Source organism: Homarus americanus, unplaced genomic scaffold, assembly GCF_018991925.1.
Source record: "Homarus americanus isolate GMGI-L3 unplaced genomic scaffold, GMGI_Hamer_2.0 scaffold30108, whole genome shotgun sequence".
Taxonomy (NCBI): Eukaryota; Metazoa; Arthropoda; class Malacostraca; order Decapoda; family Nephropidae; genus Homarus; species Homarus americanus.
The window spans coordinates 548,439-562,626 of record NW_024748109.1 but is presented as its reverse complement, the minus strand read 5'-3'; the positions used below and the strand labels follow the sequence as shown (position 1 = coordinate 562,626).

Genomic DNA, 14,188 nt, shown 5'->3' with positions numbered 1-14,188 from the left:
TTTACGTTTACATGCTATGCCCAACTTGAGATACTTAAGAAAATTCGATGAAGCCATCATATCAAGTTTACATGAACGACTGACATATTTAAAATAACAAATTTATCAGTTTGAATGAATAGTCTTCATTGAGGTCTAGCTTGGGCCATCCTCATCCTGTCTTAAGATGGATATTCCAAGTTGGGTAAAGATATATCAATACAGTACAGGCTAAAATTCAAAACTCGTATAAAGGAAGAGCAAACTGTATGTGCTCCGTACTATATATTACAGCCCTGATTTGATTCATTAAACACCCATACAGTACAAGCATACACATATTACATTTACCGATGATATTTGGGTTATCTATTAGGAGGGGTGTTAGTGTTACATGTAGTATGGTAACTGAGAACAGCACTACCACAAGAAGGAGTTTTTCGATTTCGTTAATTTTTTTCACTCTGCCAGAACACTGAAAGTACAGTACGTGGTTGAAGCAGCCGCCACCTTCCTTGGTTGTTTGGAAAGAAACCTCTACGGTTACGGTAGCAGAGTAGAGGTTGCAACCATTGCAAGCGGCAGAGGTTGCAACCTTGACTAGCCAGGAAGTGAATCACCTTCACGAGGACCATCACGTTAAGGTCAAATTCAAATCGCGTATAAAGGTAAACCTTTACATATTGTCACAACCTGATCATTTCATACAGTACAAACGTGTATATGGTAAAATTATCCTTTTGGTCATCCACCTATTTGAAATAAGGTCAGGTTCGTTCAAGACACACCCAAAACACCGGAAAAACATAATTTCAACCCAACCTAACCTAACCCAACCTAACCTAAACGTAACCTAGCTGGATGACCGAAATGATAATACCGTATACAGTATATAAACATTTGCCGAAGATGTGTGGGTTAGGGAGCACAGTACGTATGTTACTTTATTCACAACCTTTGTTCAAAACCAATCACACAGCTGACAATGTAAGTGATGCCATTGTTGTTAAATAAGGTAATATTCAATGGCAAAATGTATATTTTCTAAACAAGTATTTATGACCAGTGTGACTTAACATTAGGTAATGGTGGAGGAGGCATTTAGTAGCAGAAAAAACTTAAGGAATTCTACCCAATTTTGTGGAGATTCTACAGTATTTGCATGATACTTAGGTAATGTATTGGTAAGTTGTTAAATTTTGCTAATTTTTGTCTACAATGTTCTTATCATTGTAGTTAGTATCTTAAAAGAGGCGATATTTACTAGAACCAAATAGATCCTGACCTAACCAACCAAAGAAACCTGCCTACCCTTATCTGGTACAGTTTCGGAAATGTGTTCCTACCACCGCCTGTGGTAACCCGTCTCCAGTGGCGGACTGGGTCAAAAATTTCTACCGGGAAAACTTGTAAAAGGGCCCACTCAAAAGTTTCAGGTCGCATTGGTACGGACTTAGTAATGTCACATTCGGTAGCATTAGGGTGGATTGAGTTAATATCTCATAAACCTCATATCTCTTTATTTCTTTTTTCCGTTATTTCCAAAGTGATGGATCATCACTGGGGCCCACCGGGAAATTTCCCGGTATCCTGGTGGGCCAGTCCGCCACTGCCCGTCTAACCAAACGGCCAACCTAAATGACCTATAGCAAACCTATCCACCTATCACGTCCATCGTTACATGACCAATACCCATTCATTCATAAATAGTGATACTACGACTGCAATGTTGCCATTTGGAGACATGGGTTACCACAGGGGGTGTAGGAACACATTGCCACAACTGTACAAAAAGTAGGAAAAACACTATTGCACCACACATTTCTTTTTATTCCTGAGATGAGGAAAAAAAAAATTATAGAAAATTTCCCTGAAGTGACTCCCTCCCTAACAAATAATATACTGTACTGTACTTGCATCTTAGGAATATATCTTTCAATGTATAGGTTTTCAATTTACAAATGTTTTTTCTGGAATGCAACCCTTCTATAAATTGAGGTCGACCAGTCTGTACAGTACTGTATATACTGTATACTGGAATGTATATACTGTATTCTGTATGCACATCATTTTAATTTATTTTCTTCTAATAACAATTGATAGTTTTGCAGTTAACAAAATGCAGGCAGACAGCTCTTCAGAGACCAAATTTGCTGGACAGACACAAACGGCAAAAGCTATGGCAAAATTTGGTGATGATGATGGCATCAGTGACACCTTTGCAAATATGGCTGTTGGGTAAGTGAACAGTATTTCAAATTCTTTAACTTTTAGTAAATCCTCCATTAGTAGTTGCACTGAGCTACTGGTAGTCAATTTACCCACTGAGTGATACAGGGCTGCTGGGACCTCGTGGTTAAGTCATTTATTGATTTTAATTTTTTAATTACTATATATTGTACAGATATTCATACAATATTTACTTGCAGGGAATGTGACTCCAAGAGGACCAGCTACATACCTTGGGATGAATATTTTATGGCTGTCTCATTTTTAACTGCCATGAGAAGTAAGGACCCCTGCTCACAAGTTGGGGCATGTATAGTTAACAATGAGAAGAAAATTGTTGGCATTGGATATAATGGCATGCCCAGGGACTGCAGTGATGATATATTGCCATGGAACAAAGAATCTGAAGATCCTCTGTGTACCAAATATATGTATGGTAAGTTATACATGTTTTACCTGTCTTGATAATTCCAGTAAAACTTGGTTAGTTAAAATCGCACACCAACGCCATTGTATTTCACTGCCGATTAGAAATAGTCCTAGTTAAAATGTATTTCACCCAGATATCTGTTGCATCATCTATTCTTATCTGTTGGATTTAGATGTTGGAGAAGACGTCTCCATACAGTAGAGTGCAGTACCATGTAATCACTGTGTCTGCCGTAGCTGTCTTCATTGACTAAAGAGTGTAAATATGAATTTTTTTATGTAGAAATATGTTGATATAGAGAGAATTTGTGATCTAAAAATCCTATATTCGTTTGTCACTGTTGACACTTACATCTTATATTTTATATTAAGAAGTATTTACTGTGCTCATCCGAGCAGCTTCCTTGAGGACACCGAGAAAAGTTGTAAAGCCTTTGAAAGTTTGTAAACACTAAATATCTTTGAGTGCAATGCTATTGTCTTTATATTTAAGGAATATAAACATTTTCATGAGGACTAATTGGGGGAAGTCTGTCCGGTTTAGCCAAAATACTGGGTTGGGCAGAGGTCCATATTGTCTATAATGCATGGTAGAAAATTCCAAGTCAAACTGCCTGAGAACACCAAACCTTCTATAATTTTTAGCCTAGATGTAACACTCAGAGTTTCTATACAGTATGTCATATGAACGTTTTATCGCTGCTTGGGGTTTTAACATTTGTATAAAAAAAATCATGAAAATTGATTTCCCATCATGTATAGTGTTCAAATATTTCTTTAATGATGTTCATTGAAACAGACTTGTAGAGAATTTATTCAGGATCATTATGGTACCAAATTAATCTTTCTAACAATTAGAACAGGTGCTGTGGTTAGAAGTTTATACAGTTTTTCACTAGCCATAAATATTTTTGCCCGTGGCCGTGGCCTAATGTATGGGAGAGTGATAAGAGAATCATACATAGTAGAAAAGTGTTTCTTATGGCATACATTATAACATTATAATACACCTGGTGAGTTATCCTCCTGTGCCAACAGTGTTAGCCCCACTTACACGAACTTTCCTCTGTACTAACCGGATTTTGATAAAATTTTCCGGATTGTGGATAGATATGTCCGGTGCTGGACTCCAGTCTGGTTTACAAGGGGATCCAAATTAAGATAGTCCAGGTTAGAGTGAGTTTACTGTACAAATACAGTTACCTGTATATAGTAGATGTTAACAGACTTTTTTTTTTTTCCTTTTACAATATACTTGTACTGTACAGGTACGTATGTTTAAACATGTATTTTATTAGTTATTTAGTATGCTTCAATTTGTGTTTATAATACATTATATTTTCTAAAGTTAGTTTTATCTTGTTTTTTTGTTATGGTTTTGTTATGTTACTTTAATATTTGTTAAAAGTTAATTGTCTAAGGTTTCTTTTAATATTCAACAGTTTGTCATGCTGAAATGAATGCCATCATGAATAAGAATAGTTCAGATTTGTCTGACTGCACTATCTATGTTGCCCTGTTTCCCTGCAATGAATGTGCCAAATTAATAATTCAAGCAGGGATCAGAGAAGTAATTTTTTTCTCTGATAAACATTCTCAAAAGCCAGTTACTATCGCTAGCAAGCGCTTGTTGGACATGGCAGAAATTCTGTACAGGTATGGTAAAACTGAAAGTTTTAATTTGTAGCTCCATAGAATATTTTATAATTTCACTGTGATTCCTGGAGACTCATGCATTTGCCATTAGATTTACATGTTGGAATCCCAGGTTGACCCTCAGCACTGATGGCAGGCACTAGTCAGACAATTAGTAATTCCCTCCCTTCAAACCATCGCATCTTAAATATGAGACTAGAAATGACAGTTACCACTAAAGGCTGTGGGAAGACGAGTACCAGATTGACCTGTAAAGCCTTTCCTTCCATTGTTTACTGTGGGTCTTATTGTATTACTGTACCAGTGCATTACCAAGCACCAGTCTAATTGCTGAACTGCTTCTTTGGTTAGTGACAGTTTGACAGTTCTGTACCCAGAGTAAGGGGCACCCCCCTATAAATTTTAGCACTTAAGGCAGAGTTGGCCAATTTAAACCAATGGTTTAACCTGTTTTTGTTTTTGTTTTTTTTAGTCCATGGTATGACCCCAAGTGCCAAAATGCATGGTCAGGCGTGTTTTTGATGTCATACGACATTTTTGGGGGAAAGTGAAAACTTATGTGCTTATACTGTATACCCGGTAGTAAAGATATTCTATATCTTTAAGGAAATATATGTAAAGGTTATTTACAACTTACAGGCACAGCATAATTGACTTTTTAAATATTCTGTAGTACAGTATACTGTATCTTTAATTATTTCAAAGGTCATTTATTAACACTAATTACTGGAATTTTTAAATTGTGAACCCAGATCTTTAATCAGCATGTAAAATAGCACCTCTGTATGAAGTCTGTTGTTAGATCAATCCTCACTTATCAGTGATAGTGTTTTCTGGGTCTCAATGCAGCAGGCAATGTTGTGTGCTGTTTCATGGGTCAAGAAGTTTTATGATCACTCCAACGTTTACCATTGAATTACAATAGAACCCCAAAATACACAGGGTTGAATTCTTAGGGCTTCCTAATAGTACAGGCACTGATTTCATATATTTTTTAACTAAATAATATGTAAAAGAAAACAGGATTAGATTTTCTAACTAAAAAAAAATGAATACTTAATAGATACTGTGCATAATTTTGTATAGTTAAAAAAATTAAGTTAGATTGACCTTTGAGGGAACCCTGAGGCTTCGTGTACAGTATTGTAAAGGTAGATTTTGTTCACCTGCCTGTGTGACCATAATTGACAAGTTTACTCTACATAGTCAACACCACTGCATTTACCATACAGTATGTGACTTTAGGGTCTTTCTTGTAAATATGTTAACATTGTCTTCACTTTGTTTTACATCATCCTTTTCTAAAAATATCTGTACTGTATGTCATTTAATTTCATAGTTTGTAGCATTTATAAGGAGAGGGACTAATATTTACATAAATATATCTCATTATAACTTTCCTGTGTTATGTACTGTAATGGTTTTATTATATCACAAGGACAGTTAATTGGAATACCGTATGTGGAAGGAAATATATTCATGGCATGAATCTAAGATCACTATTACTTTATGCTTGGGGGTTTGATATCTACTTAATTGAAAAATGATATAAAGAATTTTATTGAATTTGTATGTTTTTTTTTTTTTTTTATGATTGAGAAATTGATGGGAATTGAAATTAGTATTTTTCTTAAGCTTACTGAATTTGTAATTGGTCTTTGTTTTTCTTCTTTAGGCAATATGTACCAACTCAGAAGACCATAAAGATAGATTTTGGAGTAACATATCAAGCCGAACAAAGTGACGCCAGTAACCAAAATGGCAGTATTTCACCAGCGACTCCAAGGTAAAATACATTAAAAGTTTTGTAACTAAACTAAACTAAATTACAACAATTTGTGTCAAACTTGAATTTTTTTTTTGAGATATCCCATTGATGTTTATGGCAGGGGTTGGCAACCTTTTGAACACACTGTGCCAGGTTTTAATATTTCTACTGCTCTGGATGTCAACTATAATTTTCAATATGCAAATTATTGTCATGTGTTTATTGATAAATAATGCTTTCATACATATTTGAAATACACACAATAACATATGAATGGTAAGATATATAATCAAATACTATAAAATGCTCTTACCATTGAAGAATGATCCCTGTCCCTGCTTCCCTTTGCTCAGCATTGCTATGTCGGGAGTATATCTGGACACCTTAAGTTGCTCACGCTCCTCGGAGAGATCATTTGTACGTCGGCTGCGATGAGGATTGAGGATATCTTCATGTGTGAAAATATCTGCTCACATAGATATGTTGATCCAAAGGTTGAAAGCAGTGCGAAGGCAAACTTCTTCATGCAATCAAATTGCTCCGGTAGGGATGCCCAACTGCTTAGGAAGGAGGCCTCGTGATCACTCAGTCGTTTCAAGTGATTTACGTAGTTCCTTGAACTTTACTACCTGTAATGAAGACGACTTAAAATTTATCAACGCCATCTCCAGGTCCCCAATTTCCATCCACTCAAATAAAGACAAGTCCAGGTCACTCTCCTAAAAGTTTTCAGGTTTAATTAAAAAGGAAAACATTGGGCCAATGTGCTGGAAATCTTGAAATCTGACAGAAAACTGACTTTAGTTCTTGCATGCACACTGCAATCTCTGTAACATTCACAGGATGATGTGCTGACCACCCCTTCAGGTGCTTGAAGTAGCGGAAAGTTGTAGTTTTAATATCCACCAAGTAAACTGCCAGCTTTGCAACAAAAGCCTTCCAAGTGTCATACAGATCCACAACTGTTTGTCCTGCAGGCAAAGATTAAGGTCACTGGGGTGTTTGGTGATGTCTGAGAGAAACATAAGTTTCACTACCCAGTCTTCATCTTCCTTTGGGGTATTTTTGGCTCTTTTCTTTCAGAAAGATCCTGATTTCATCAAAGCATTCCTCAAACCATTCTAAAACCTTCCCGCAACTTAACCACCTAACACTAGAGTAAAGGGGTATGCCTCCATATGCACTATTCATCTCATCAAGAAATGACTGGAGTTGTCTGTGTGTAAGAGCAGATCGTGCAACTAAATTATTATTCAAAATTTTTGTCACAGTGGCCATTACTTTATTGAGATCAGAGTTTGAAATTCTGGCAAACAGATTTTCTTGATGAATAATACAGTGTAACTTCAGGATGGGGTGCCTGATTTTATCCTCAATTAGCTTGGCAAATTCCCTGTGTTTTCTTACGATAGCAGGAGCGCCATCCATTGTAACTGCAAATATTTTTTTTAATATTAACCCCTCTCTCCTCAAAATGATCAATGAACGTTTTAACAATGTTATCTCCCTTGGTAGTACCACACATAGGTCTTAGACAGCACAGCTCCCCGTGTACCTCCGTGTCACTGTACCTGGCGACAATAGCCAAACGTGGTACCGGTATGTCATATCAACACTCTCATCATCAGCAATACTAAACACAGTTGCATTTGTTAATGGAACAGTTTGCTGTTCTCTTATATTTGCAGCCATGTCTGATATGTGCCTCTCTACAGTCCTGGCTGCAAAAGGCATGTCTTTTATCCTTGAGATGAGTGTGTGTTTGTTTGGTAAATCACTAAATAAAACTTGAGAGCTGTTGAGAAAGGCTTCCTTTAAATTATCCCCATCAATAAATGATTTTCCATGTTTAGCAATACATAGAGACTCTTTGTAGCTGGCCTCAGTTGGATGATCTTTGTTTGCACTCAGATTCTTCATAACGCTACATTGTTTTTCATAGTGGGATGCTGCCTTCTTAATTGCTTCAGCCTTGTCTGCATTGTCCTTAAATGTCTTCTCATGCTTCGTTTCATAATGTCTCTTTACACTTGATGTCCGGCAAACAACATTCATGCAAAACAGAGCACACACAGCTCGACCTTTCTTTAGAATAAATCCGAAGTCTTTTGTCCAAGAGGGTTGAAACGATCAAACGACTAATTTGGCTTTCTTGGCAGCTGCCATTGTGGCTACTTAATTATGAGTAGCTTCTGTCACCACAGTTGAAAGTACACTGACTGTGCCTGGCAGTCTGAGTAACCAGTGTTACTACTTAGAAATGGAAACTCCCACACATAAAAAATCCAGTAGATTGGATACTAATAGAAAGATGATTGTGTAGTTTAAATAAAAGTGATATAAATACATATTCAAAATAATAAAACATCTAATTATTCTCCAATTTCTTAGATATAGAAAATATCCGAGAAAAAGAACACAAGGCGAGCTACCTATTTTGTGTAGCCAAGATGGCAACACTGGGAATGACGCGACACAGGCTACAGCTGAGCTGATATGTCATAGTTTGTTTATTTGAATTAGCACTACAAGTATTATTTTTCGATTATGTAATATGTTTTTAAAATCACTTGGCGTGCCAAGGGTTGCCGACCCCTGGTTTGTGGTTAAAGTTCACATATCTTTACTCCTCAACACATTTTTCAGTTAGATTCGACTTTTCTCACTGTACTTTTATAATTTTTGTTCCCTTTTTTTTCTTGTTAACCAAATCTCATTACAGGTATCAGTTTAGTGCTTTAATTCACTTCTTTCTACCTATTATCTCTGTTTCCCATCTTCCACACTCCTCCTGCCTGTGGTTGTCTCTCCCCAGTTTCTAATAATGTATCTGGCTTATTATGTAAAAAGAAAATTAAGTATTACCTCCTCTTTGTTACTCCATTCATTTCATAACTTGTGTCTATTGTAATACTTGTACTGTCCACTGTTAAGGGGCCTCTTGCACTCCAGCCAACAGTGTTAAAGGTCTCCTGGGTCTAAACCTAAAGGCTTTTTGTGACTGTACGAACTGCTTGCCTAAGGGGACCCTGTGCACAAGGGATTAATGTTTATACAAATATATGTTGATTCCTGGGTGAATTTTTTTTATAATGCTATAAGAATTTTATATTCTCAGAGACATCAATAAAAAAAGAGACGACTACTTAGCCTGGGGAGAATACTTCATGGCCATGGCATTTTTATCTGCTCTCCGCAGTAAAGACCCTTCAACTCAGGCAGGTGTTCTGTTTGTGTGTTTTGAACCAGTTATGGTGTTCTGTAGAGATCTTGTTAAACATTCTTGATAAACTTGTATTGCTTACCATCTTTAGAAGTGCTCTATGTGTTCAATGAAGGTCTATCAAGATGGTGGAATACATTAGAGCAAATAGCCAAACTGGCCACCCAAATTTATGAAATTTGGAGGTAATATATTTATATATTAATATCTATTTAATTAACAGACTTAATATTGTATTTAGATTTGAAAGAAAATATTCTACCAGATGTCTCTATACTGTATCACATCTTATAGAGTTCTTTCTTGCAGGTAGGAGCATGTATAGTGAACAGTGAGAGCAAGATTGTTGGTATTGGCTACAATGGTATGCCTAGAGGTTGCAGTGATGATAAGTTACCCTGGGGTAAAAGCAGCTTTGACCCACTTAAAACAAAGTATATGTATGGTAAGTATTCTTGTCAAGTTTCTTACTGTGTGCAGTAAATTTTGCTCTGCATTTCAAGTCACATGGCAGCAGGATCTATCATTAGACAACACATTATGCTTCCAATATCTTCCCAGGCAGTAGTACCTCCCTGTTTGATAGCTGCTTAGTGGTCCAGTTACCCATCAGTTATCATGATGGATGCATGTCCTTTGATGTTTCGTGACGCGCATCCCCCCTCCCCCCCCCCCCGCACACCCTTGACAGTAGTACTATTCATCAGAAGTTGATTGATTTGAGGTCGTGGGTGCCTTGGTGGCCATGGACGTAAGGGACCATGCGCACGCTAGCCATAATAATACTCTAAGTGACTCTACTAATTTTATGCCTGAAACATCAGTTTTCAACCATGTTTTTTTGGCCCAAATATGCCCTTGTAGGAGGTCCAGCAGGTCTTACAATACCCGGGGCATCAGGGTTAATCACCCTGTCAGAGTCATTTACCGCAGATAACACTTACCAGTATATACAACGGTGGGCGGACATTTCGTAACTGGTCTGTTGAATACCATATAATACTGGGTATTTGATATAATTAAATGATAATGTCTTTATTTTGGAGGCGAAGAAGTCATGGTTAGGTTAAGTTTATACTGAATCGGTGACAAAGTGTCTGATAACTACAGTATACCATATATCTTGAACAGAGCCCATGGAGACAATATTACACATTGCTGCCTCACACATGTCAGACTATGTTAATAGAATACTTTAACCTTAAGTACAGTAGCTTTCCTCCTCATATCCCATAGTGCTCTCTGATCCATCTTATCATATGCTGTCTCCAGACCCATAAATGCTCCATACCATTTTTTTTCAGTGTGATTTATGACATATTTGTATATATTCTTTCCATTGTGCACCATTTTATATTTATAAATGAGAATTTCAAGCAGAATTTGATCCAGAATTATGTTTGTCTTATGAAACTTTTACATTTTAGTTTGCCATGCAGAAGTGAATGCCATCATGAACAAGAATTGTGCAGATGTTGCAGGATGCACAATCTATGTTGCATTGTTTCCTTGCAATGAATGTGCCAAGGTTATCATCCAGTCTGGGATCAAGAAAGTGATATATTTCTCAGACAAATATAAAGGAAAACCTTCAACAATAGCTTCTAAGAAGATGTTAGATTTAGCCAAGATCACTTACTGGTAAGGCCAATATTTTTTCATTCACAAAACAAATATTGTACAGTACAGTATATAGGAACATTCATCTTACAGTTTCTTAGTTCTGATATGCGGTAGTCACTGCCATAATAGAATTAGGAGAGTGAATTCAGTTCTGTAATGTATGATGAATTTTAAATACCAGTTATTTACCTTCTTAGATGGACCACATACTGTATTTACCCTGTACAGGTGCTCCTCTGCTTAAGAATGTTCAACTTACAAACTTTCAGAGATACAAACATCATCACTGAGGGGGGTTACCTGCCAGAACAGGTGTTTAATGTGGATGAGACTGGATCATTTTGAGAAAAATTCCAGATAGAACAAACATTACCTAAGAGGAGAAGGGTGAGCCAGGTTTTAAGGCTGTATTAAAGGGTATAGCTGTACTAAATATCCATAATCTTTTCATTTTTTACAATATGTTTGGTATCTACAAGAGTAAAAGTTGGATTTACAAACAAGCCTCAGGAACATAACTCGTTCGTAAGTAGAGGAGCACCTGTACTTATTTCAGTCATACCACGTAGTCATTATTTTGACTGATATCAAACACATATCTGTTATAGAAAACTCTCCCCTTATTCTGTTACAACTCATTTAAGGACGACACAATCAAAACATTCTTTATCAAGTGTTCACTGTGTGTATTAATATCAAATGGTCCTATAATTTTCAGATATTTTATTTTCTTGATCGTAAATGATTGTTAAAGAACACAGTAGCATATTATTACTGTACGGTACTTGCTACCTTTTACTTATTACTGCAATATATTTTTTCCAGTCAGTACAACTTGCCGTGCAGAAAAGTCATCATAGACTTTGAGGCCATTGACTGGAACATTGCCTCACAGCTGCCACCAAGTTCTTGAAGATGCACATTTTTTCATGAGACTTGAAGGAATATGTAGTTATATAATTGTATCCAGTAAAAAGCTTTTATACTGTAAGCTTGAACACAAGTCCTGTACAGCAAAATGTTTTACCAGTGGTATACAGTGCAGTATACTCATCCTTATATTCAGCGAAGCTGCATACAATATTTTTTAGTAGTTTTTTTTTATTTGATGATGAAAAGAAAAAATTGATTTATCTTTGGTTTTATAATTTAAGTAGTATTTCCATTTACATCTGATTTTCATTTACCTGTTATCACTTGATGATGGTGACAGAAAGGATTGATACCATACATGTAATACAGTAGACCCCTGGTAGAGAGCTTCCCTGTAGAGTATAATTATGTCAGTGTTGGCTTCAAATTTACACCAAAATTTGAGAGAAAATGGGGGAATCTGTTAAAATACAATACATATTGTAGGCCCTTGATAGTGAATGAGGATCACTTGTTCTTTAGTACTGTATAGCAACCCCTATTGAAGTTAACTTCTTATGGGAATTACTGTATAGGGTAGCATTGCTAAACCCAATATATATACTGAATATATGTTGGTGTCCACCTCAGCAGACTTACCAATACAAAGTCATGATAAGTTCTCACCACACTCCCCAAGGCTTCTTTAGTCTCTACTGGATACTGGCTGACAATAGAAAGAAGTGCTGGCAATGGCAGAAACCACATAAATACAGTACTGTACTGCTGAATCAGCACAAGACCTGCACACTTCTAGTACATAAGATGTTTGTCATTCACAGATAAGGAGTACAGTAATTCACCATTCACAATATACTGTACAGTATTCACAACTCAAGAAATATTGGAAGACAAAGACCTCAAATTTTCAGCCAGAGAATTTTGTGATGCCATCAAGTGTGAGCACCTTAATTAAGTCCAGACTTGACCAACACTGGTACATTCAAGAGCTCATACATACCAGTACTGTAACAGTGTGTCAGAGTTTTTCAATCATCCTACTCTATATCCCCTTTATACTGTACTGTGCTGACAATATTTGCATAACTATATAAATAAAACAAACACTTTATAGGCAAAAAAACTACGAAAGAAATGAAATCCAATTTCTGAAAATACAGCTACGTTTTAGAGTTTTAGAAGACTTGAAAAATAACACCTACTGGTACATTTTAATATTACAGTGTACAGTATAACATCAGTACAGTAACAAGACAATCAGGTATGGCATACCTGGCCATGCTATTGTCACTGATACAGTACACTTCAACACAAAAAAGTAGCATAGCTTGCACTGCACTTGATTGCATTCTCTTATCCAACTGTAAAGTTAGGTATACCCATTTACAGTTGGGTGAAATGGGTGTGAACCAGCAACCCATTGGGACAGCAGGCAAATCAGCCTCTGCTCTTTATATACACATACATACACCACCCTCTGAGGCAGGGAGATTAAAATAACTTGGTTCAAAATGCTGTAATTTGGGTAAAAAAATCGCCATATATTTTAAAAAATATACAAATGCATATACACGCGACGCCACCACATATACTTGTAATCTGGTGAAAGTTGTACAGCAATCTGGCAACAAGTGTGGAAGTAATTACTGATAATGGGTGTACCAGGTGAAACACGGACGTAAATTCATAAGTACAGTACAGTATATGGGTGGATGGAGACATGCATGTCAAACCATAATGGGATGTACATATCAGCCATCCATATACACCATTTGCACCAAGTTGTGCAGAATTCTGATAAAAACTGGTGGATGAGTTGATTTTATAAACTTGCAATTGTATACCTGTACACACACACACACACACAGAAAACATGTAAGTCACCAATATTTTTGTCTATATAAGTTGATGACACAATTTTAAAAACAAACAGATAGCACACATAATGCCTTTGAGATATTCACTTCACCATGAATATCAAGCTTGTAAACCAGACCCATATTGACAGACATAAACTCTTACTGAGTGCATTTTCAATGTCCAAAAAGTTACTCTTTTTCAACAGTATATGGTGAAGATTGAGATTACAGAGAGCATACAAACACAGAGACACCTGTACACCCCAGTACAAACAGAAGTGAAAACTTATCTGCTGTGCAATGTCTGATATAGTATCAACTCACAACATTGATTGGATTGAAAATTATGGCCATCAAGCTTGAACCATGAATGGTAGGCGAGGCTTGAGGCCGTCTTGGTGCCAGCAGCAGAGGGAAGCCAACCTTGCTCCCTGGTTGAGCTCCTCACATCAGCAGTAACCGCAGCCGAGGGGCCCGTCAAGCCAACTGGAAAAAATTTTCACCGTATTTTAAGGGTGTCCGGGAAGCCCTTGCTAATGCTGCTCGTGT

General features: G+C 36.7%; 1 protein-coding gene across 2 annotated transcripts; it reads left to right on the top strand.

Moving 5' to 3' along the window:
- Positions 1-241: 241 nt before the first annotated feature.
- On the top strand, positions 242-12,076 carry LOC121880072. 2 transcript variants are annotated; one of them, XM_042387080.1, is made up of 9 exons: positions 242-647; positions 2,091-2,217; positions 2,409-2,644; positions 4,080-4,293; positions 5,969-6,079; positions 9,180-9,279; positions 9,594-9,729; positions 10,712-10,925; positions 11,733-12,076. In XM_042387080.1, exons 2-9 carry the CDS (start codon positions 2,099-2,101, stop codon positions 11,818-11,820), a joined length of 1,218 nt encoding a protein of 405 aa, XP_042243014.1. In that variant the 5' UTR covers positions 242-647; positions 2,091-2,098; the 3' UTR covers positions 11,821-12,076. The 2 variants fall into 2 exon arrangements, with proteins under 2 accessions (XP_042243014.1, XP_042243013.1); XM_042387079.1 differs by having other exon boundaries at positions 243-647; positions 2,083-2,217.
- The last annotated feature ends 2,112 nt before the right edge of the window (positions 12,077-14,188 follow it).